Here is a 26,546-nt window from a genome sequence, read left to right on the forward strand (position 1 = left end):
TATGGAAAAGCTGTGCGCAGCTCTGTATGTTGGATAATGTGGGTCATGGCAGCCCTGCCAGTGGGTCCAACCAAGAGCGTGTATGTCCCTAGTTCAGCTAGCACCAGCGTGTTGTCACATTCTTAAAACTGAAGATTTTCAGTAACTGGGACTGGCTGTATCCTTCTGTTACCTAGTCAGCATCAGTACAGACATCTCTAAAATAACATGTGTAACTAAGAACTTTTTCACTTAACTCAGTGTATAGTATAGTATCCTCTCTGTTTGAGATTGCGGGAATAGGACAAAGTATTGCTTCTCTGGGAAAAAGAGAATGCCTGGAGTCTTTCCTAGATTAAGTATTTCTAGCTTCTTCATTGGTATTTTTTACATAAATAAAAACCTTTCATCTGAAAAACACAAGCCTGATTGCTTATAGAAGACCATGTGTACCTTTAATAATAGTGATGAGATGGGGCGTGCCTCCAACTGGAATAGTTTTTAAACAGAAGCTGCCACCCTTGGTCTGGCAGCGGCAGTAGCTTCAGTTAGATGCAGTGATCGGCCTCATGTTGTGCTTGTGGGCTGTTGCAGTGTGAAAGTGCTGAGGTTTGTTGGCCTTGAGTGCCACCCACAGTGTGTGTTTCCTGCTGTGCTGCAAAATGTACAGTGACAGTACATAAATAGGAAAGCTGGTTTGGGGGACAAATCACCTTTTTGTTGGTGTGAGTCAGCTGGCGGTTTGTAGCAATTCTCTTGGCTTCTTCAGCAGTGTTACTGCAATAGCTTCTGATGTTACACGGATCTTGTGTTGTGGACAAATGGAGGTTGTGAGCTTGATAAACTGCCAGTTTTTTATTGTCAATGGACTTGAGCTGGACTTGAGATCTGCAGTGTTGACTTCCTTAAGTTTTGGGAGCTCTTCTGGGCTTCATGAAGTGCACTATTCATCATCTTAATCTCCTTGGTTAGGAGAATAAATAAGGTCAAGCAATTAATATCAGAGCGTGCATCTGCTGTGGTCCAGAAGGGCCTGTTGCCCTTGGGGCATGCCATGGTGCCTGATGTCAGAGTTGCAGGAGTGGCCAGCCAGGACCCAGAACCTTATCCCAAGAATGGGAGGAAAAATAACTGCATTCATACGTACCCCTTAGGTTATGTTCGTGTGTTTTTGTGGTGATTAGTGCCTGATCTGAAGGTAAAACTTGCAGTGTCTTAAGTTAACAACTTAGCATGTTAACCCATGCTACAAGTTGATGCAAGTCTTTGGCCTGTCTTGTTCTGGCACAGCCAGCTTATCCCTGTTGATTTGTAGCTGAGGCTGACAAAGAGCCCATCAGGGTGCTCACATTTGTGAGTTTTATGTCCTGGATCTGGCTGGATCCAGTGCCAGATTTGGAACAGCAGTGGAGGAATTTGTTTTACTGCGGTTGCTGGCAGTCATTTTTCACCCCCCTCCTGAAGTACAGCAGCTGTTTGCCAGATGCGTGCAGTGTCAGCATGCTCACACGTGTGAAACAGGTAAAGAGGGCTATCAACCTGAGATTTCAAAACCTGCCACCACCGCCCTTGGTCCTTGAATTAAGAGAGATGTGACAGGTTCATGCCATACTGCTGTTTTTGACCCTGTACAGAAACATGTGATAGGCCAGGATATACATCTGGCTCTGATGGAAATAGCTAGTTATCAAACTGTAAGCTTGCATTCTCAGTGTGCATGTGCAGATACAAGGGAGTTCGCACTGATTAAATCCTTACAGAGCTGTGGTTGCTTTAGGTCAGTTAACCCATCAGCACAGAGTCCTCCAGACCTCGGTCTCAGAAGCATCTGAGTATAACAGAGGAAAAGTCTGCTGGAGTTGCAAACTGTAACTCCACTTAATCGTTTGCCAGGCAAAAGCCTCTCTAAAACCTTGCCCTCAGTATAAAGGCTGTATGTTTTCCATTTTATGGGGTATTCAAATGATCAAGATAAGGAGACAGATGATACAGTCGCAGAAGGCTTTTCTTCAGCAAGTGATGATAGAAGTGCTTTGTCTCATGATAATGCCTGTGTATTGTGCAGAAATTTCAGTTCCTTAGACAGAAATGTACCAAATACTTAATTTTCTTTGTGCTTTCCTTATCTTTCAATAGATTCAGATATCTGTGTCTGGAAATGTAAACTTCCATTTTGACTGGCCTGATGAGTTTGGTTGCTGCCTCCTGAACGTTTAATTTTTCCTTATGCTCTGGCGTCTGTTATTCTTTAGCACAATCACACTGAATATCAATTAGGAAGTGGGAAGATGATTGTGGAAAACTTGGGTGAGGGGGATGAGATGCTGACTGGAATTTTGGCCGTTTTGAGTGAGGATGCATGTTTGTGCTGAATTCTTTCTGGACTTTGAAAACTCTCCAGTATTAACATACACAGGGTCTGCAGCAACATGAGATTTTTGAGATCCCCATGATTTGCGTTCCTCTCTCCAAAATTACAATAAATGGTCTCTTCCGTGGGCAGGAAGATAGGACAAGTGGTCAGTGCCAAAGTTATTTAGCAGATGGTGCTTGAGTAGTGAGCAACATCATCATTTCAAGGGTAAGGCACATAATGGATGTCTACCGGCCTGGCAAATGAGACCCCTGGTGTTACTCACATGCTTCCGTCTCCCATCCTGCAAGATGCTGCCATCTGTCAACACACCAAGCCAGGCCTTGCTTAAATAAGTAAATAAATCCATTTCCCCCTTCTTTCCAAAGCTCTTGCCATCTCCTGGGTTAAATAAAAGCCGTGTATATATGTATGCTACGTGTGTGCTTATGTATATATTGTATGTGAGGGAGGGGGAATACGGATACAAATATGAGAAGTGCACCTTTGGGTTGTGTTACTTGGGACAGACAATGCTAATGCCTGGTAAACATTTTCAGAAAAATACTCTGTACTTTTGTAAGTGCCATTGTACACCAAGTGTAAACAGTAATGGCTCTTGTCATTAATTAATCATCTCTTTCTCTGTCTTTCGGCAGAGTGTGACAAGCTGCGGCGGGATGGCTACCGGAGCTCGCAGTATTACTCTCAGGGCCCAACCTTCTCCTCATCTTCCAGCGCAATCTGTGGAAGTTACCAGGATGATTATGAAGAAATTGAACAGAAGGTAATGGTGGGGGCCAGAGTGCTGGAAAGAATACATGCCTGGTGCAGTTTAAGGCAGGATTTTTGGAAGATCATGAAGATGCTTATTCCTTTGAATTACAGTGATACTAGGTCATCTGACTTCCATAGTCTCTTGAAAATCCCATGCATTTATATACAGTTCCTACTGGCATGTTCAGGATGTGAAAGTCAGGGGTTTGGTAATGTTCCGAGAGGAAGACCCCAGCAAGGGTAACTGTTTTGAATCTGGTAAGTATTTACATTCAAGTAGCAGGAAGAGCTCTTAGCCAGCCATCACTGTACTGGTGTTGTAACAGCAGCATATGCACACTATGAATTGCTAATACAGGCAGTTACGCAGTTTCACTACGTAGAGGCTTTGGCCTAATGCAGCACAGCTGTTTGTGTGAAGGCATCCAGAAGAATGAAAGATTGCCCACAGAGTTGGGTTTATCAGCTTTCTTTCAGTTTACTTCATGGTTTTCCTGTTGATATGCCCACATCTCAACCAAGTATGCTTAGCTTAAACTCTAGCAATTAATTAAACCAATGAAGAGAGGGGACAGCTGAGCACGAGTCCTGAGAAAGTTGTGAAGACCTATTGTTATATATGTCAATTTATATATGTTTCAATTACAGAATTAGTGAATTGCATTAATGTTCTAAAGAAGAAACCAAGTTTTGCTCCTCTGTTTTTACCTTACCCTGGTGTGCCAGTGGGCTCTGAAAGAGAAGCTAACTTTGGTGGTGTGGGCTAGAACATTACTGCTGGGCTGGACAGCAGGATGCACTAGAGCCTGGCTATCCAAAGCTGAAGTGCTGGAGCTCCTGGGATTTTCAAGACAGATACTCTACAATACTTTGCCACTAACTACTGTTGCTTAGGGGGTGGGAGGATATCCTTGACTGTAATGCAGTTTAATTTTTTTGAATCATTACTAAACCATATGTGCCTCTGTAGCTTGGACCAAATAACTCTGTATACAAAGTGTGCAGATCCTGAGAACTTACTTCAAAGGGTACAGTGTATTCAATTCTGTCCTCCATGGTTTTTAATTGCATAAAAAAAGGTGATGTGGAATATGTACCATCTCTCAGCCAGGTGGCGATTGCATTGTATCTGTCTATTGGCAGGGAATGTTAGAGCATCTTGTTTAGCTGTGTGTGGTATGTGCTGGCAGTAAGCAGAGAATGTAAAGCACACTCATACTGTGGAATGCATTATAATTGGCAAAACCTTGCTGAAATCAGTGGAATTATGTTTTCCACTGGGGAAGATATTAACACATTGTTGCTATTAATATACTGCATATATATCCATACATATATGTTATCAACTGGTCTTAGCCAATGCTGTGCAGCATATAACCATCTGCACATGTACTAATGTAACATTGAAAAAAATTTAAGTACACTTTTCTTTAACAGTTTGAATGAGAGCATGTAAGCACGGGCAAGGCTTCTTAGAGACCAAGAGCTCTCATCCTTATCTTGGTTAAGGGTTTTTTTGAGTGTTAATGTAATGTGTTAAAATTTCTGTGCATTCTGAAAAAAGATTAACACAACAAAGTATGCGTCAACGATAGGATAGCACTTCCATTTCAAATTGGAATAGTTTCCTTTTAATATTTTTAGCTGAAAGGATGATTCAGAGCTGTGGAGAAAGATAGCTGCCAAACTGACAGTCTTGGATGTTACCGATTATCTCAGAACCTTAACCTTAACCTTGCCAGTCTTACAGCTCAGAAAGATGTTAATTCCGTGTAAACTGTAGCATGATTCTCTCTTCGTATTGTACAACTTAGTGTTTCATGGGGTCCTCTGACCATATCTTTGTTTAATTGGCTTTTTTTTGTAATGGCCTAAAATTTTATTCTTCTTTAAAAATGAACGCTTTCCACAACAGATCTCTGAACTTGAATTATAATCTCACTGGTAAAATGCCAAGTAATTCCAGTAAGTTTTATGCCTTGAGCAAGTCATATTTCAGCTGTCAGAAGAGTTCTTCAGTAACGGTGTGGAACTGGGGGTCACCAAAATCCCATGGTTCAAAATGTGAACTCCTCACTACTAGATGAAAGCTTTATAGCTTTTTTGTCTATTCAAAGCAAAACAACCCAAACATCTAAATTCTGTACATGCAATACTTAATAGTCAAAAATCAAGAACAGCAGAATAATGATGGGTTGATGAATAGCAGTTCACTGTTTGGAAGTTCACTTCTAAGTTGATATAATTACCAACTTGTAGAAAAAACAGTGTTTTGTTGCATGGAGATTTCACAAAGGAAACCATCTTTTCCCTGCTCTTTTTAATCTGCTTTTACAAAATTGTAGCCAGATATTCTGCTTGTCTGTCTGTGCCAGAGGCAATATGAAACTATGGCTAGGTGATGCAAGAGGAGACCTTGATCCACAAATATTCTCAGATTTTGTGGAGGTAGGTGTCTTTCCAGAGAGGGTAATATTCATACCACAAAGCACATGATTCAGCGTGAGTCTTGGAAAATGTCTGAGATAAGCAGAACATTTGCTGCTCCAAAGAAAAAACATTAGGGAGAAGCAGGCAAGTTAGCCCAACTCAAAAATGAGCAAACAAAATTAGAAAACACAGAAAACTGGTCTCTGAGTGGTAGTTGATATAAAATGAAGTTCTTGGAACTACCCTTTTAGTCGTAACATTAGTTCTTACAAGTTGCATTAATGGAGCACAGGCCAAGCTCCACTGCATCCTAATTGATTTTGTTAGAGATTAAATTGGTTTATCTGGATTTTACATCTCAGTACTGTGAGACCAGCGTCCTCTGTTCTCATCTCTTACATACCGCTGTTGATGACACAACTTGGGAGCTATTCCTGTCCTTCAGTAATGCTCTGTTTTCCCAGTGTCAAAGATACATGGAGATGTCACTTTCAAACTCTGGTTCCCCTTATGTTCTGAAATGTGTACATTGTGTGTATTAAATGTATTTGTCTTTTATGTGTTTTTTTCCTCATTCTTTTTTCTTACCCTTTTTATCACTTATTCTCTTTGTTTCTTTTTGTCTCACTCAACAGTCTAGTCTGTTAGACTGCATCTCTCAGTCTTGCATTAACGCCTGCTGTAACTTGGTTCCCTGGAGCAACAAGGTACCTTGCCCGTGAGTGGGACCATCCAGCTGCCATATCTGCAGCTTGATGTTATCTGTAGCATTTAGCATATATGCAGTCTTACACAGCTCTTAGCTCTCAGTCATTACCTACTTCTGTTTTCTGTTTTAAAAAAATAATATAAAAAATCAGCTGCTCAACAGAAGAATGCCATGCCAGGTTTGTTTCCTTTATTTTTCCTCATCACTCCTTTTTGTCTGTGGTCCAGTATTCTCTGTTCAGTTGGTTTGCTGAAATTTTTAATTCCTTTTCGTCTATTAACATTTGTCTCCTTTGAAACCCCTCCCCTAGTGAACGCTGTGCTTTATTTAATTGGATGTTTCATTGGTTTGTAAGTAGCCAAGGAAAAACTTCACTCATTTGGAGTAATGTAGTGTGTTTTCCTTAAATGATGAATGTGAGCTATAGAGAGTGCTTGCTCCCAGGCATGCAGTATATCATGTCTTTATTCCATCTGTGAAAATGTTTGTATGCCAAACACTCATGGTATTTTTCCCCAGGTCCTGTCATTTGGCTTGTGAACTTTGCTTTGATACAGTCTGTTAAGCTTCAGGTGAAAAAACATTTATTTTACTCATTCATGGGGAAAAAAAAAGTGTGTTTTTGCCACTGTATTCAGCCAGACTGTTAGTTGTCTCTTCAATATCTGCAAGAGGCTGTTTAGTATTCTAAGTAAAAACAAATGCATGAACTGGCTAGAGGGACTTCAGGAGGTCTAATCCAAAACTACTTGGTGTTAAGAGGGGTAAAGCAGTTGGGCACTCCAGTTTGGAGGTGGAAACATCCGAGAGCCCTGAGGCATGGGCTCTAGCAGAACTGGAGATACATCTAGGTGGTGGTGTCCTCAACTGGCCTCCCTGCCTCTCTGCTGCAATTGCATGGGGATGTTCGTGTAAGCAGCACATGTATTTTATACTATTTCACCTTTTTTTGAAAATACTGCTAATTTACTGAGTAGAAACAGCAGTTCAAAGCATAAAATACCGAAGCATAAGGAAATGAGTACAGAAACTCTTTGAAGAAGTAAAAGAGGGTAATTCACGCACACTCACACTGTGCAACTGCTGCAGGAATTGTGGATCCTGAAAGTTTAAATGGGTTCAGAAAGCGACTGGGTAAATTCTTATGCAAGGGAGGAGTCCGTCCAATGCTGAGAGAAGATTCTGGGAAGGGTATCCACTGTATGCATCTCCTGATTTAATTTTACCTGTATCTCATTGATTGGTCATTATCATAAGGCAGATATTAGGTAGGCTTTTAGAGCTCTGAACTGATGCAGCACAGCTTTTCTCATGTTTTTAATCCCATTACAACAGAGTAGAGGAAGAAGGAAAGAACGTTTCTGCAGTGCTGGTTGAGGTGGTAACTTGCTTGATGGTCAGTAATTTTTGCTGACAAAAACCTCCACCTTCCTTAATGAGACAGTGAAGGTTACGAAGTGAAGGATTTAGTAGGATAGCAAAGTTGGCTAGTGCAGCTCAAGATCTGTGTGTAGAAGTAATAAAAGGCGGTATTCTATGAAAACTGGGAGAACTAGACTGAGGACATTGATCCGGAGGGCACAAAATAGAGCAAGACACGACTGATTCAACTTAAGTGTAAATTCATGTAAATTTATAATGTGGCAGTGTTCCATAAGACAGTGTGAAACCCCAGGGGTTGAAGCAGGCACATAAAGTGACATTCTCGATTAACCAGAAAAGAGGAATTTAAAGGTTTGGGCTTGGGTTCCCCCCCCCCCCCCCCCCCCCCCCGTTATTATTTGTCTAGAACCCTTTGCACTGGCAAAAAGGGCACTTAAAGCCATCAAATCTAATAAAAGGCTGGGGAAGAAATAAGATATTGGTAAATGGTAATAAGATGTTGGCAGTTGGTATAGACAGCTGAATTGGTATGGCTGTGGTCTGCAACACTGATTTTTATCTTCCCCCCTCCAAATTTTTATTTTTCTGAGAAACTATAATTTTAGAAGTGATTGCAGTAGACAGTGAGGTAAATGACATGACTAGGTTTGATGTTCCTTTGCTGAAATGTAAATTTGTATGGATTAAATTTTCCTCATTGATGTCCCATCTTCTTTCAAACAGTGTAGTATAAACTCCTGGAATATAAAAAGATGAAAAATAAATGGGATATTTAGGCAGAGCATACTGCAAGATATACAGCATATACTCACTTGTCATCTGAGACCTCTCAGATTGCATGCACTGAGGTAGAGAAACCCTTTCATTGTATCTCAGCATCTGAATAGGCTGGGGGGACAATATGTCAACAAGCCATCAGAGAGGCTCTGGCTTACTGAGCCATATAGTTTGTCTATAGGGTATTTATGGGCCATTTTTCTCCTGGATTCTCATTTCAACGCCCATTTGAAAGGTAATGCTTTTTCCCCTCTAATGCATGTTCATGGAAACACTGCAAGGGTCCAAGGCTGCTGCTTTCACATCTCACCTTTCCCTCTTCCCATGTCCATTAAAAAGAACAAATTCCAACAAATTTTCCTGAGGACATGAGTGTAGCATCCCATTGCACAGAAATGTGGCCGTTAAAGTCTAGCAATAAAGTTGTTACGAATCAGAGATGCTTTAAAAACAGGGCAAGTGCTTTCTATTCTACTATGAACATAGTGTTTATGATCAGCTTCACTAAGCAGATACCTAATCTCAGAATGCTGCCTAGTCCAGTTCTATTTCTGATGTAACAGACCTTGCTTGAGAAGACAGTCCTGTAATGCAGCAGCAAATCACTGCATCTTCCAGCAAGCTTCTGTGTTGTAAATGTGGTAATGTTTGCTAAAAATATGTAAAACCCTGTTTTCATCCTGATGATAAAGGTAAACAATTTGTGTGAAGAAAACTGAAAGATGAGCTGCTGTTTTCCTTTGTGTGCAATAAAGCTGTGTACAGCTTTGTCACGCTCACTAAAAGTATCTTCACATCAAAAAAACCCTAGAACCACTACCATTGTGAGTACTTTGGAAGAAAGAATGTAAGTAGAGACAGTCATGTTTCTTCAGGAACCACTGAAAGTGTACCTACAGGTGAAATATTCCTATACCCCAAAACAGCCTGGAACCCTTCTGCTGAATTATTTTGTAGAAGTACACACCACTGTCCTATGGCAGAAAATCATTCTTACTGACACAGTGCTTTGAACTCAACTGCACGATTGGGGTTTCGGTTGCTTTTCATTCATTATATGCTGACAGGGCTGATTCATTTCTGTCTGTTTTCTTCCATCTACCCCAATTTTCTCAACTTTTTAATTCTGCAAAACTTGTGATTGTTGCTCTGCATTTTTTGGGGAAATTAGGATTCGCTTGTAGTAGATGCTTCAGTTCTTCTATCTACTCATATACTGGAACGGAAAAAGTGTTCTGCTTGGTTTGAGTAATTTCCTTGAAAAGGAAGGGTGGCTTTGTAATCAGTATCTCTGCCACCTGACATATTGGAGTAGCCCCTGGTGACTGCTGTATGACAGCTGAGACCTGGCACTGCAGTATAGTCTGAATGTGACAGATATTGATGCTGACTGTATCAACCAAGCAGAGTATCTGAGAGTCACCGGAGCTCACCCTCACCCCACACAAACTGTAAAACCAGGCTTGAGGTGTCTCCCGCGGTGCCCCGATTCAAGCAGAGAAAAGCTTTTTGTAGATACTTCTTTGACTCAGCCCCTGGTTACTCCTTTAAGTGAATGCACATATGCCTGCCGTGACACTGCCACCCACCCGTGCCACCTTCCTTACAAACCCTTTCTGTCCTGCAGCTGTTTTTAAACCTAGCTGGGGGGGAAGCATGGCCTGGAGGCATCTTTACTTTCTGCAGCAGCATTTCTGTCCCAAATTGCTTAAGTTAACGAAGGTTTTTATGAATTTGAGTGATCTGAGGTGGGAAAGTCCTTGTGTTTGTGTCTAAGTACATAGAAATATGTGTGCCCATGCTGTATATATGTATAAACAGTGTATGTACACACACTCATAAAAAGATAAGTATTTACATTATATTTTTATAGAAATGGTTTCAGAGCCTTTTATAAACGGTGCAGGCCTGCAAAAATACTGGCATCATCCAAGCAGCTTGTATTGAGCGAATTGGTGGGGCTTTCAGAGGGCTGTGCCGTGTCCTACAGAGCAGCAGCTATCCCTCCCACAGCCTCTAGTGAAGAAGTGCAAGACTTAAGGAAATGGATTATTTCCTGAAAGAAAAGCTCCCACATTTCAAAATGTGGTTCCAAACTGCAGGATGACATTAGTAGTAATTTCATTGTCTGAAATGTTTTTTTGTTATTATCTGAAGAGATTTTACTTTTCTATTCTTCTACTTTTTGCCTGGAAGTTGCTTTTATTTTGATTTTTTTATTTAATAAAACGTTGGGCCTTGTCCTACAGGGTGTAGAGTCAAAGCATAATAGAATAAATAAATGGTTATTTATTTATAAACAGCGGGAACTCCTCATGGTAACAGGAATAAAATTAAAATCTGAAATGATAAACAGTGGTTGTGGCACAGTGTCTGGGCATGTCTTTTGTATAGCACTCAGCTTCAAGAGAAAACAGATCGCATAGACTGAAACCCCATGATAATAAAAAACCCCATCTGTTACAAATAGCTGTGATGTTTCTTCCCATGCCTGTGTATGGCGGTGAGGGAGTAACTGCTGGGGGAGGCAGTGATCCAGTACTGACAGCCCTATGTAGGGTAGTATTTTGCTCTCCAAAGGGAATAAAGAAAAGGGGTAGAGGGCTGTGACTTTGGTCTGGTGCTAGAGAGGGAGGTCCCAAAGCAAACACCCCTGAAGCAGAGGAGTTGGGAGGTTGCAGAGAGATCTCAGCTAGTGCTGCAGCTGCTACACAGCTCCTCTTCCATGGTTTTCTTGTCTTTTTTGTTTGCCTGGGGCCAGAAGGAGGCAGAAGTTTGGGGTTTGTCCCTGGTCTTCCTCTCCTGCTTCTGGGATTCCCTGGGGTGCCATGCTGGGTAGAGTGGGGAGGAGAGAAGGCTACTTTTGGGTTTGCTTGGAGCTTGTGACCACCTGCTGGAAGCCCCAGTGATGTCTTGCACATGCCCTGAACTTTCCTGTCCTGAGCATTTGCCACGGACTATCAGTAAAAAGCTACGTTATGGCTTGCTTTGCCATTACTGGCATGCCAGCATGGACCTTGTAATGAAAACAGATTTGCTCCCTAAACGGAAGTGGCTTTTTTGACATAACTTTCTGTGGTAGAAGGATTTGCACAAGCTATTGCAACTTCTTTTTCTGGTGCAGAAAGTTTTTCCATTGGTTGGTTGTTTTTTGTTTTGTTTTTTTTTTGTTTAAGTGAAACACCCATGATGGAGGTGAAATCTCCCACCTTGATAAAGAATGACTTAAAATGACCATTCTGCAGTTACTAATATTGTTAACTGTTTCACCCCTGAAAAATTGGCAAAACGAACCCCTTGACTGTGGCATGAGTTCTTCCAAGGCCAAAGCAGTTATTTTTGCTACCTCACTGACCTGTAGCTGAGGATTTGGTAGAGTGCATTGGCTGGTTCTTCTACTGAGCTCTCCCCAAATCTGTCTCTTCATAACAGGCTTTTCACTGAGACCTTATGCATCCTTACAACCTGTACAGCTGGAGCAAAGCAGTGCTCAAATCTCATCTTCCCAATAGGGCACTAGGTGGGGAGAGCAGAGGGAAAGGCAAACAGGTGCAGTGAGAGGGGTTAATCATGGCAGGGGCGATGTCAGTGTAAGATACTTAGTCACTGTGCTTTGCTGTGCTCGTGACCACTCTTTTCTCACTCACTGTTGTATATATATTCCTTAGACTGATCTGATTCTTGGATGAATACAACCCAGGTGTTTTCTTGTGGGTTGTTTGCTTGTGTGGTTTTTTCTAATCACTCTTTTCATAGGTCAGAGTGTCATATTTGTGAGGGTGTATTTTGCTCCACAAGCTGTCATGCTGACTACAGCAGCAATACCTTAGTAATACCATAGTCCTACCTTTTTTTTCCTGGTAGTAAACTTACGTTGTTTGTGTATTTCTGTTTATAGTGTCCCGTCTCTTCCCCAGAAGAAGAAAAGCTTATTACCATCAAAAGGCCTAAAACTCCAGTTTCAAATGAGTTATCAGATATCAACACCCAAACCAACTGGACTAAATCACTCCCACTGCCCACGCCTGAAGAGAAAATGCGACAACAAGCACAAGCAGTCCAAACGGATGTGGTTCCTATTAATGTGACTGGTAGGCTTTTAATTTCAGTAATTGCATTACACTGAGGAGGGTGGGAAGGGATAAAGAAGATCCATAAAGCTGGATAGTATTTTGACACTTGTATATTTTCTGCATGAATTTTAAATTCCTTCTTGCAAATCTTTGTGAAAAGCGTTTTGTGTTTAATAGCTTTTATCTCTGAACCTTATGAGAAAACCTCAAAATCCCTTAAAGTTATCATTAATGAAGATGGTCTATACAACATGGGCTTGACATGGCACTAGATATTCATGAAATACAAGAGGATTGATAAATAGCAGTGGTTTTGCTGTAGACTGCACTGAGGGTAATGTAATGGAAAATAATGATTTATGCAATGCTAACTATATTTCAGGATTTTTTTTTTCCCTAGGAATTTTATGTAAAGAAAGTTATCAGGGACTTATGTATTCCAAAGACTAAATGTTACAAAATTCAAGGAAAAAACCTTTAGGCTCTTATTTTTATCAGCAACAAGAGGTTTAGCTTAGGTTTATCAGCAGCAAGGGGAGTAAGGTAAGAACAGCAGAAGTTAATGGGGCTACCTCCGTCTTTGATCAAGGCTCTTGGTAAGATACTCCGCTGATGTGAACATAGTCCACATTTTCTTGTTATGAACTGTGTATTAACTCTTCATTTTTGAAAATCCTCTTTGGTTTTACAGTTGTAGAACTCTTGCTCCATGGAAGTTAAATTATGTTAAAGCCTAATGCTGAATAGATACTTTGTTGTGTGTAAATAGAATTTCTGTGAAAGACTGAGTTATGTCAATTTAATAATCCCTCTTTTTCTGCACAGTGTCAAGATTGTCTATTATTAGTTAATTCAAACAACTGATCGTTTGCCTGCCAAAAGCAGGACGATATTTAATACTTGATTTATTTCAAATGCCATATGGCACACTCTGACTCCATGCTTCCTCTTAGAATCAGTAGCTTGCAATGTTTGGTTTTGTTTTGAAAGTAAATTGGGTGTTATCTTTCCCTGTGTGACTACTAATTTTTTCACCTATATTTTTTATAAACTAGTCTTTTAAATAGTATTATTTAACAGTATTTAAATATTTAAGTAGTATAGGAGCAGTACTTCTGTGACAAACACCAGAGAGCTCTGAGAAATCAACAAGAAACCTTTCCTTGAATAAACAGCAGCAAATACTTGAAATAAATAGCATGAAGACAACGGAAAGTTATGAACACTCCACCTCTGGAAAATTAGTAGAAGGAGAATAAATGCAATGGTAAAATGTTACTAAGCCAGTTGGCATTATGTAGGGAATGCAGGATACAGGTGCAGTTATGGGAACAGCAGATGATCTGACATAATCAATATGCTTGAGCAGCGCTTAGATACTGTGACAGCAGAACAGGGTATATTTACAGAAGGAGTAATCTGCTGTTCGATTTAATGACCCTGCATACTTAAAATTTATGGGAGAAGTAAACAGATGGAAAGAAAAATGAGGTAAAAGAGATAAAATAAACCTCGTAGATTTAATTCTGTGTCATAGGGAACGTTACTGTGTTTGGATAAATTACATTTGTGACTTAAACCAGCTTAATTCAACTGGTGTAGCAAACCTTGTGTCCCCAGAATTGTTTGGTTTGCACTCAGCAAACTCAGCAGTTCTCAACTTTTCTGATAAAATAGTGCATGTGCATATTACACCTCACCTTTCTGGAGTGTGCTGTTGAGCATGTCAATTCCCTTTAAACGTGGTAATTGGAAGACATAAAAGGGAGGGCAGTAGAGGAAGACTGCTGTTGCAGTGTGTGGACTGGTCTGGGATCCACTGTTTCCGTTCCCTTGGAATAATTATAGTTCTACCATGAAACAAGGCAAGTGAGAGTAACAGACTATGAGCCACACACAACACACAAAAAAAGCTGCTGTCCTTGTTCTTCTTTAAAAAGTCACAATCTGCTCCCTTCCTCTGCCCTCCCACACGCCAAGTAATTTTATTTTGTGAAGTTCCTTATGTTACTTCATGAGACAGGAAAAAAACAACCAAAAATTCTGCGCTGTTTGTTCAACGTGCCATGGAACAAACCATTGCCTGTTTTGTTTTTATTTGGCTTTTTCCTTCACTTGCTCTTTTTCTCACTCTCCCAGAAGAGAGGTCAAAAAACTTCCACTTTATTGCTCCTGGCATGAAATAAAAGTTTAACCTCTGAAGAGGCTGCTGGCAATTGACAGCGTTTTCATCAGTGCATTAGTAAATGATTCTGCCACAATGGCCTCTCGTGTGGCTGTGCAATAAATGCTCCACAAGTTCAGCTTTCAGGGCTCTTTGGTAAACAGATTGCAACTAATACAGTAGTAGTGAAAATCTGTTGGATAGCCTGAAGGTACAGGGGCATAGCATTAGGCTGACAGGCTGCTGACTAGACATCCAGATTTGGAAGCAGTTACAGTCTTTGGGAGTGCCTGGGCTGAGCTTTTTCTGGCCTGGAAGGGGTTGGGCTGAATTTCCAGTGGTGGCCAGTCTTTGCTTTTACATACCCTGGGCATTAAAAGATGTATAATGGTGTCTGCTCTCATGGGTTTTCTGGAACTAACTTTCTTTCCAGATGGAGGAATCTGGTGATGGTGGAGGTGATCAGCACCTGGCAGGACCCTGCAAAACATTTAAGCATTTGCTTGAGTCTGGCTTGACTGACTTCAGTGAGATTTAAGCACATACTTAAATATTTTCGGTGAATCCAAGGAAACTGAGTAAACTGCATGAGGGAAAGCTTGACTAAACTATATAAGGAATGCCTAGATAATTTGTTACAAACCTGTTACAGAAGGCAGAAGTATCCTTAAGTCTGCAAAATGTATTTAACATTAACATCTGTATTTTCAAAAGAAAAAAAAAAGACAATGAAGAATGGAAAAAAGACTGAGACATTCTGATTTTGCTTGGAATTTATTGAAGCTGCTACTTCGAAATTCTACAAATTTGCACAGTGGCTTTGAAAAAGCTATTGAATATGGATTACAGTGGAGTTAGCTCTTGGGTAGTTCAGGGGAAGAAGTTACTGTGGATCAGCTGACACAGTAACATTTCCCCATGGTCATCCTGTTTGTGCTGTCTGAGGCTTCATGTAAAAGACTCTCTCCTTGTTTGCACTCTCTGCTTACCATTTATATTTTATTCCAGGGCATTCAAAGCTGTATTTTAATTTCCTTGCAACTCACTGTCTCAGGCATAATTGTTGGCCTTTGAATGGATAAAGATATGTTCAGAGATGAAAACTTTCTCCTTCAAATTCTTTAGATTTGTTATGATGTGGCTGGAATTATTATGCTGCATGGCAGGATTACCTAGTGGTCCTGACCCTCTGACCCCATAAGGGTCCTAATGTCCTAGTAGTGGTAATGTCCCAGCCAGTGGATAGTCTGTCTCAGTATTTCAGGGCTTCTACTAAGCCAGTGGGATCGATAGTTCTAAATTTTATAGATCCCATGGGCTTTCTCCTCCCTTGATCTGCCCTGACTTCAGTCAGTCCAAAACTTGGATAAAACTGGCGCTTCTTTGTAGCTGCAAGGATTCCGCTTAGCACTAAGTGCAGCTCATGGGAGCACAAGGCTCCAGTCAAACAGAGTCAGAGTCTTTATATTTACAATATGGTGAATGAATCTGCTGTGTTTTTTCCTTGCATTTTCACAAGTCTACATGCTATACTTCGATATATGACTGTATCTTTAACTGTTATAGAGGTAATGAGGTTTTCTATGCTATTTACACGACACACATCACACTGATGTGCAGTCAGCCATGGATAATATTTATGACGTATTAGTTAATGTGCATTAATCACTTTTTAGAGGCAAATAATTTGGTCATGAATTTTCAAAAAAGCGTAAAAGACAAAAAAACGTGTATAGCCGTTTTTTTAGGTTTTAAATGGGTCATCTAAATGACATTTAGCAGTGCTTTAAAATGCTTTGACTTCTAAAAAGGGAACTTACATGTGAGATATGGGGGTAGTTGTTAGATTTTTAGAAGTAACAGAGAATTAGCACAACTCATAATCTACAAGGCAAGTTTCATCTTGCTACTAGTAAAATGGCCAAGTTCTAAGCCTCTAAACAAAAGTGAATTCCTAAAGAAAAGCTACCTAATGATAGTGGTGCTTCTGGGTCCCATTATGATACAGCACATGGTCATCATAAGGCTTTGTCTGGCAACGTGCACTTACACATTTTTTTCAGCTTTTGTCATTGTATATTTTTATAATCATTTATAAAGTTTCAATTTTAAGCAGCTTCCACTCTGAAATATTTATGAGACCGCAAGATCAGTTTGATCTCTGCATGCTCTGTGGTACTTATTTGTATTCATGTTAAAAGATCACCACCAGAAATGTGGTACACTTGACAGGTTCAGAGCAACTTGGAATGAAAAAGAGGTGTCTCATGTGATTTAATGATGGAGCTGTGTAAAGACATAATAGCTGTTGCCAATAGCAATGTCTGTTCCTGCATAAACCGTTGTGATCTTTCATTTTCATGAGCAGATTTGCTTTTTCTGAAGCTCAGTACTTTAAAATAAAACAACAAAACCACACAAAAAACCCACAAAGACCAAATTAAAGCAAGGATTCTGTTCACTTGTGGAATTAGAGCTGCCCTCACCAGATCTGAAATGGGCTCAGGAAGTCAAAATTCCTTTTAAAACCTGCAGTGCTGTGTAATCGATATGTGTGTCTAAAGCCTTACTGTGACACCATGCTGTATCTTCCTTCAGTGTAAACATTCATTGTAGGACCAAGCTAACATCATTTATTAATGCCTTTTTTTCCATTTCTACAATAAAACTAGTGGAAGAAAATGCATGATGTCAGCGTGCTTGAAAGTAATGTTGCTTTGCTTGTTCTACCATGTATTAGGGGAGAATTTCGACCGCCAAGCCAGCATTCGGCGGTCTCTAATTTACACAGACACGGTGGTAAGACGGCCGAAGAAAGTCAAAAGGAGAAAGACTATTACAGGAATCCCTGACAACATACAAAAGGAGCTAGGTATGGCTCATCAGAACTGTATTCCACCCACTGTTCATTGTCACCACTTATCATTACTCAACTAATAACATTACCAGTGCTCATGAAACCAATACAGTCTGATAGCCTGTTACAGTTCCAAATACATGTGTGCCTCCTTGCCACCTTGTGCATCAGGAAATTAGGACCTTTTATCTGTTGACTTCCCTCTGTTGAAGGGAACCGGGTATTTGGAAAATGGTGTACTGGAAATCTGCAGGGATATAAGGTTTCTGCTCTCTATTGCTTTCCTGGAGATTTGGTCTACTCCCCCAGAATGTTCACTGAAGCAAAACTGAAGTGAGCAGGCATTTTGGCTTGCAAGTAATTACTCAGTGGAGTAAATTGGTTCATGGATGCCTTCCTGAATTTGCCAAGAGTTGCATCAACAGTGAAAAACCTGTACATTTTTCGGTTCAGTTTAGATCGTAATTGGTGGCCCTTGAAGTATCAGTGTTATTTGATTGGACATAATTTACATGGGCTTATTAGCTATTGCATTTATTCCAAAGGAAAAATGCCTGCTTGGTCACGTTTACACTACCTTAGGCTGTCCTCGTTCACAGTTAGTAGCACATGTGATACTCAAAGCTGATGAAGCAGTCTGAATTTTGGCAGACATTTCAGACACTTTTTGCAGAACTCTCTGATTTAAATCTGATCATTCTTACTTTTTAAAAAGATGTTTCAGTTTTTCCCAAATGATAGCTTCATAGATAAAGTTATGCTCCCCCTCCCCCTTTTTCTGCAGTAGAGGGAGAAAGTCTTTTAAAATAGTCTTGCAGAACACAATTTTAGGTGCTTTACATGTGGAATCATCTCATATATTGATAATTTCAGAAAGTTTTACTACCTTGGTTTTTGCGTCTTCTTTTAAATTATATTTTCAATTCTTGGTTCTTTGTCTAGATTTTTCAGAAACAGAAGCAAAAATAGGTAACTTCTCTGGATGGGTTTGAAATGAGCTAGAGGGTCAGGCATATAGAAAGCCAAGAAACAAGCAAGTATAGGAAGAACAGATTGTGAGTGGAACTGTGCTCCTTCAGCATCTGTAATGAAACAGTGCCCTGCCATGGGAATCCTCTGCCACAAGAAAGAACATTCAATTTCCCTAACCCTGTTAGGACAGCTAAAGTTAGGCAGTTTTACATTTCGTTACTTCTGAATCTCACCTAACAATTTTATTTCAGACTGTGGCTCTGAGATTTCTCCAAAGCTCTCTTTGTCTGTTTCTTCTTGTGGGATGGATGCCTGCCGTAGGGAACCCCTCATAGTGTGGGTTCCCTTTCTCCCTCTTCGCTGTCCACAGTGGGCCTTGCCACCTGGCAGGAGACACTTTCCAGACCTGGAGTCCTCCTGGAGATCAGAATTTTAATTTATTATTTCCTGAGAGAGAACAACACATTTATCAGCCTTGAAAGTACATTTGTTCTAAGCAAACAAAGATCAAAGCTGGAAACAAAGCTACATAGAACTTAATATTGAATTATTCCCTTCTCCTTTTTTAGGTCTCTCTAAGGCTAATCCCTCAGATTCCATGTTTGCAGCTGGTTAGAGAAATAGCAGAGATAACCTTCATCCTCTCTCATCTGTTCAAGGGGGATACTTTGTGCATTCCCTTCTTCCATTTTAAACTAAATCACTTTTCTCTCTGTCTAGAGCTGAGATGAAATTACTTGTGCTCCTTAAAAACGCTTGTTAACGAATTTAAATTAACTTAAATGAAAAACTGATACAGAAAATCACTTAAACTGTTCATTTTTAGGGTTGTTACAGTGGTCTTGAACCTAGCATGTTATTCTGAAAATGACATACGTACCAAGGTCCTAGTTTTCAACAGAGGTTATCTTTGGCACATGTAGGACCTACCTCAACGCCAGATAGTGGAGAAAAACAGAGCAAAGCAGAAAATGTTGTCCCACACTACTGTGTCACTTGCTGGAGTTCTCGGCGCTTCTTCGGGCACATGGATTTTGAAATGGGTGCCAACAGTACTTGGGTGGATGTGCAAAGAATGCTTCCTGCCAGCAGTGTTTCCAAAACTTTGAGGTTATGTTTGTGACTACTTCAGACAGATGTTTAATGATTTAAAAGATCGGCTGTAGTTTACCTGGTGGAATAAACTGAGAATGCATTTGGCATCTCTCTTAAAAAGAATTCTTCAATTAATATCTTAAAAGAAGTTTCTCACTTTCGCCACTTTGTTTGCTAAGGGTGACAGGTTTTATGGTCTTGATTTTGGTCTTTCGTCTCTGTGCTGAGCACATTTCATGTTACACTGCTTGATGGTTTTCCTCGGCTCCTGTTTTAAGTTGCAGAAATTTCAGGGCTGATGGTATCTCACTGTAGGGGCTCTCTCTGGACAGTTCCCTGGCCCATAACCGGCAGGCACATAGGGCTTCAGCCATCTGCCCTATGACGGAAGTTATCTAAAGAAGCTTCATGCATGTGGTGGTTGTATGTCATCCAGACGGCAAAATGTATGCCAGGAAAACTCTCTGATGGCAGTATCCGTCCTGTTAGAATATTGCTTTCCATCACTAGAAACTAAGTATGCTTGAAAAGAGAACAGTTATCAGTGTCTTCATCTCATAGATGGGGAAACCAGGCATGCTGCAGTGAAGTGACTTAGCCAGAGTTACCCACCAGGTTGCTGGCAAGGCTGGGAAAAATTAAGACTCCCCCATCCTTGTTCAGTGCTCTTTCTGCCTTTTCTCCCATGTCACTCCCCAAATACTTCTATAGCCATCCGTTCCCTGTTTCTCTTACACTGTCCCAAAACAAACAACGTTGTTTTAAAACATTCCACAGTTCATTTGATCAGAACAAGGATCCGGACTAAACTCCAAGTCAAGCAATTGCACTGTGCCTATTGACATTCTCCCTGTGGTTTCAGCTGAATAAATCTCTTTGTTTCTCCCCTACAGCATTGCTGCAAATGGCTATAATATTTACACAAAAATTAAAATCCCTTGGTACACCAAAGTTGCTATGCGCAGGCTAAATAACCAACACACAGAGCAGATTCTTGTTACCTCTTGTTTATCCTTCAGAAGGAAGCAGAAACTTGAGAGAACCTCAAAGCTTCAACCAGGCTTGAACTATTTTCATTTCTTGCGAGAGAGCCTGGAAGAGCTTCTGCCAGGCCAAGCTGCTGGGATTCTCCCCCAGCTGCTTTGGCTCCTTTAGAACAAAAAAGACCAAACAGAAGAGGAAGCCTGTGCTGATTGCTGGCCCGAGCTCAGCAGCAGTGGTGCCCTTGTAGAATTTAGTCAAATGTATTGAAAGGAATCATGAACTGCACCCATGAGGCATGTGCTTAAAGTATCTTTAAACATTCCTACTTTTGAGCGTTGTAATACTGCTGTGTTTTCACAGATGTCTTCCAGCAACCAGTCTCTCTGCATAGACTTCTGCATAAAAAATGCTCTGTAAATAAAATGTGATCTGATAGATGGGATTCTGAGACAGAGTAAGAGTATGAGATGCCTACCAGTTTAGAGATGCAGTTATTTTCTGGATAGTTATTTTTTAACAGCAGGACCCTCTCAGTACTATTTAGCAGAGTGACGCCAAAGTAAGAGGAGAAGGCAAAGCATTCTTCTCTCTGCCAAACACAGCAGTGAAAAAATTAGTTTTGCATACTTCTGACTTGCCTTAATTGTCTTTCAGAACATAAATATATATACATTTAATGGAGTCAGTGTTGGATCAAAACTGCAGAAAGGGCAGGAAACTTTGAGATGATGGTTTTTTTCCAGTTTCTGTGCTCTCAGTTTCTCTGCTTTGTGTTGCCATTATCCATGGCCTCTAGCTGTTTTCTTCAGATGGTACCCTATATGTAAATCGGTATGGTCCCCTCAGGCAAGAAGATGATTCCCAAACAAATTTGGTAGAGGTGAGCAGCTTTTCTGGGAGAACCTGTCACAGGACTTGCTCATTTCTTGGCTGTAGGTTCTCTTCAGCTTCCTTCACACATTCCAGCTCTTCAGATGAAATAAAGAGAGAGAAATGCCATCATGCCTCCATGGTTCCTTCTCTGTGTCAGTGCTCTAGGATCTGGCTGAGAGGAACTTTCTTTTAGTGAAGGTGCCAAGTTACTTGGTTTTGAGTATTTCTCCAGAGCTCTGCAGTCCCAGGCACTGATGGACAGCTTCTGGTGTCCCAGACTCCTTCCCTGTCTTGCAGGAGGAGCAAGTCCCAGACCGAGTATCAGTTCCACCACAGTTCATCTTCCAAATAAACATACCTCACAAAAGCAGGGGAGAGGAAATCATCTTCAAGTTTTCCACCTTTTGATTTCTCCTCCTTCTGCCAGGCATTTTGCTTTTCTTTAATCAAACAGAAAATCTCTGTCCAATGTGGGTCTTCAAAACAGTCTTCTAATTTTATGCTTTGCATGTACCTTCCTTGAATTATTTCAGTACTTTTTTTCCACCTTAAGGCACAATTCATGGTCTTTATGGCTCTGTCATCCTACCCCCCCCTGCCCCCTCCCCATCTACTTCTTTTTAAAATTCCTAACCAGAGGGTTCAGAGAGTTCAGAATGACCTCATATGCTTTTCTTCAGCTTATTTCCCTGCCTCCCATTTTCAGTAGCTCACAACGAGTTGTCACCTATAGGGCCTCTTGTCAGTCATTAGGATGGATATGACTGACTCCTGAACTGTCAGTTGCTCATTTGCTTTCTTGTGGCACAGCACAGACCCCCTGTTGGTACCAGCTGGTGTCCCAGGTATCATTTGGGACTGCTGAAGCTTCTCTTTTAACGTGCCTTAGAGGAAACAATTCCATCTTAGCAACATGGGGGCACGTAAGTTCTGATCTTTGGAACTCAGCTGTTCTGTTGAAGACTCCTCGTAACTGATATTCTTTTCCAATTAGTCCCTTCAGCACTAGCAGTCATTCAGGTTATAGGTCCTACAGGTAAGAGTCCCAGATATCCAGTGGCCCTACAGAAGTACCACGCAAATACCCAGCTGTTCAAGTCAAGTAATTCTGCACCTGCTTCAAATTGCAACTTTAACAGTCTTCGGAGAGAATAGTTCTCTTCCAGAGTTATTGTGCCTTTTAACCAATACTTGTTTTATAGCTGTAGTTTCTCAACATTGTACATTTCCAGCACTATTCATCTAGAGATCAGAGTGTTACAAAGTATATATCATCTGCTTTTTGATAATAGGGGATGAAAGACAGAGATGTCAGGTATATAATCCTTCACCAGAGGCTGTTCAGTTAGTGAAATGAACAGAATCAAGAATGAAATTCCCTGTATTTTCATCAAAGATCTTCCTTTCAGGGTGGCAGTGATACAAGGATTGAGGATATTTTTTAGCTGGCAGTACTGAAAGGTATCACAGGATTCCTTGCAATATTTTTCTCCCTTCTGAGAGATTACAGGTGCTTCATGGAGCACAGTGAAAATCCCTTAACATTACCATAAGCCCAATGTACTTGTCTGTTTCTTCTTGAATGTCTATTGAAAATAATTTGGTGTGTAAGTACTAGGGTAAAACAGATGAACAGTCTCTGGGTTTTTTTGTAACACTGGAAGTTGTGGTGCCTGCACAGTGACTTGGCCAGGTCATCAGGTTTGGAATAGGATTGCTAGGTGGGGCATGAGAACATGAGTGCGGTAAATCTTAGGAATGTGCCTGTGGCACAAGAGACAAGTGCTTGTAGTAGAAATGGTTAGTCAGAAGAAATCTGGGAAGAGAGATTACTTCTGTATACTAGTTGAAACAAGAATGTTCTTTGTGATACCAACACACATACTTTTTATCTTCTCAAACCCTCAGTTTCTATGCTTATTTCAATACAGAGGACCTTTCTGCTGATTCTCTGCAGCAAGCTGCTGGTGGCACCAGATCAGCCTGAGAGTCACTGGGGAGATAGGAGGTCTTCTAGTAGGTAGTACTTGGCCCTAGGGCTTACATGCAGACACTTCCTTTTTTCCATCAAATTTGCAGTCAGTCTCAATCCCTGTCATGTCTAATGAGCAACACCAGTAACTACCAGAGACAGGGAAAACTGGTGTAACCTGTGTATGCATATCTCGGATCAAGCACTTGGAGCTAAGGTATGCATTTGAACCTCTTCTCTGTGCTTCCATGCAAGACTTGTTACATATGTTCCATGTTTCACTTGTTCCAGATACTGGGTGTTCTTCACTTGGTGCTGGAGTCTACCCTGAACATGTGCATTAGGGAAGAGCTTTTGCCCTAAGAGGTCTTTTCAGCAAGAAGTAGGGTAATAAGGAAGGAAGGGGTGTAGGTAGAGGTCTCCTGTGTTGGACGTAGCACTGGCTGTAGGGCTGCTGGACACATGATAATATAAAATGCAGACAAGATGATTATTAATTACTTTCAGCCACATTTATCATACCACCAAATTGCAGCCACTTCTGACTTCATAGCATTCAGCATCTGTAACCTGATGTGCAATTCTGCAATATTTTTTGCTGCTGTCTGCTCAGACATCACCCCTGCAACTAGATGGACTTGCGGATGGTTGTCTTTAAAAGTTCTGGTTCAGTTCCAGAATTTTGGTGTTGCAGAAATCTTGTAACTTGTGTAACTACTGTTTATAAGTAGAGGTCTTCTGAAAGATTTAGCATTTTCAACATAATAGTCAATTAAATGTTTGAGCTGTCCCTTAGAATTGGATCAGTCATTTTCTAGCTGCAGTAGCAACAAAGGTAGTTTGATTGTAAGGATTTTTGAAAACCCTTGCTTTTCAGTGTTACTCTGGAAATGAGTGTGGGTTTTTCAGTGCATTTGTAAATTGCAAACAAAATACTCCTCGCTACCCTCCTCTGAATTCCACCAAAATCTGAAAACCCTCAACATTTTAACAGAATGCCTGAGCCTTAAATTTTCCTTTGGGTTTTTTTTTTGAACCGTTTTCCCTACAGATTTCTGTTGTCCCTCTTTGGGAAATGGAACTATAAAAAGAGAAATTGCTGTGTTGTAAAGGGCAAGTAAATCCTCACAGCTTTGCATGAGATTGTGCGTACATGTAAAGCCATAAACAAAGCTGAATTAATTTCAGAATATGCTACATTTCTACAAAAAAATCGAAAACCTCGAAGTTATGTTCTTGTGATAGCAACAGCCATGAAAAGTCCCTTCCCTGACCATATCACATACAATAACTGAAGGATGTAGCCCTGCAGTTCATAGTTTTGAGACTGGGCTGTCTTGCCCCCTCTGAACCCTGTATTTGTTTGGGCTCTGAACAATTCTAATGAGAGACCTCACACTGGTGCGAAGACCTGCCCTGACAGGCTTCCTTGCAGTATCGAGGTTGTAACGGTTTACTGCTGCTGAGACAATTTACGAAGTTTCCCTGAGCATATTGGACTGGACCCTGAGTTCCATCTGTACTACTGACAAACAGGGTTAGCACTGACACTCCGCAGCGTCCTGCGGTTGTTCATGCTGCCCCTCTTGCTGGCATTACTCCTCCAGCCCTGCTCGGCCTGGGCCAAGCCAGCAGTCCCCCAGGCTCTGTCTGGACGTGGGTGCCAGGGGATGGGGCAGGAGCTGCTCCCCCGGGCGTTTTGGTACAACTGCCCTTGGCCTCTTCTATTTAGTGGTGTTGATATATTACCAAAGTTTAATTCTGTATTTCAGACATTGCTGTGCATTGGCTATAAACAGCATGTCCCAGTAATGCATTCTAACACTCCTGGTTTGAGAAGGAGGAGAGGGGAGGTTAGCGAATCCAGTGTTGTTCCACTTTGCCGTTTACCTTCTTCCCTAGCAGTAATGTTTTAAACAAGCATAGACCATCCACCTGCATTACACTGCTTGTGAAATAGAGTGCGTTTAGCTTCATTTGTGAACACAAACATACTGCATACTGAAATGAGGTGCTCTCAGCCACAGGTCAGTATGTGACAGTATTACACACTTGCTGTAGTGTTTACAGCTTCGTTCTCCACCAGCCCCATCCTTCTGTCTCGTGCGTGCGTGTGTGTGTTTGCATGCATGTATCTGTTTCACAGTGGCAGAAGAAGAAAAATATCCTCTCTCTTTGGTTATTTCTAATGTAGTACACAAATTTTTATTACTGGATATTTTAAATTAGCTAACAGTTGTCATCAGTGGTGTCATGGTTGGAGAAATATTCATAATGTCTACTTTGATGGCTTTCTCTCGCTTAACCAAAGGGGAACACTGATTCTATAGAAAAAATACTCATGGAAAGCAAAATTAAATTATTTTTCTTACTGTACAGTTCCTAATAACTGTATCCAGAATATGCAAATACCTGTCTTGGTTGGCTGCAGTAGTCCATCTGTTCTGACAGTAACTCATATTACATTATCAAAGACGTTTGCCAGCATTCAACTATCTAGCTTTGCTGCAAACCTACCAGAAGCAGAAAGAGGCTACATTTTCATGAGAGCAAGAGAATCTACACAAAGCAAACTAAACAGGCTTCAAGCTGCTAAAAGACTACTTATGTGCCTGGGGAAAAGAAGTAAACAATCTTTTTGTGTGTGCTGCTTTCAATGTAGCCTTTTCAGAGCCCTCTTTTCCTTATCCTAAAACGCCTCTTTTGCCTGCCAAGAGTAAGGATAATTAAATGTCCTTTAAGTGGTGTTTAAAGCAGCATGATAAGAATACCTATCCTCCTGGTCCAGTTCCATATAGTAAATCTGAAAGGAGAACAGTCCTGTTGGGCGTGCTACTTCATCATCGCTCCTGAGACTAGCTTAGGCGGAGACTTGAAATAACCCATTTTCCCCCACAGTGACATGTGCAGCATCCTTACAAGCATCTCCAGCAGCACGCCTGCCTCTCGTGTCTGCTATTTATACAGTAATGCAACTGAATTGAAAAGCAACAGCCTTACACAGACTAATTTTAAAGCAGTGCTCTGGTTTGTGATTTTAAAAGACAGCTACCCATAAAAATGTAAATTTAAAAGAGCCCTACAGACCTTTCTACTGACACGGTGGTAACTATATTTTGAACTAAAACTGTTTTTTCCATTGTCCTCA

The 26,546-nt window shown here is 40.8% G+C and overlaps 1 protein-coding gene across 1 annotated transcript in view; it reads left to right on the top strand.

Moving 5' to 3' along the window:
- NHSL1 (NHS like 1) overlaps window positions 1-26,546 on the top strand; it is a 182,091-nt gene that overhangs the window by 145,083 nt on the left and 10,462 nt on the right. Inside the window, 4 exon segments of the mRNA XM_056343820.1 lie at window positions 2,992-3,119; window positions 6,175-6,246; window positions 12,307-12,499; window positions 17,386-17,517. Of these exon segments, the coding sequence (XP_056199795.1) occupies window positions 2,992-3,119; window positions 6,175-6,246; window positions 12,307-12,499; window positions 17,386-17,517 (525 nt within the window).

The sequence above is a fragment of the Falco biarmicus genome, chromosome 6, assembly GCF_023638135.1.
Source record: "Falco biarmicus isolate bFalBia1 chromosome 6, bFalBia1.pri, whole genome shotgun sequence".
Taxonomy (NCBI): domain Eukaryota; kingdom Metazoa; phylum Chordata; class Aves; order Falconiformes; family Falconidae; genus Falco; species Falco biarmicus.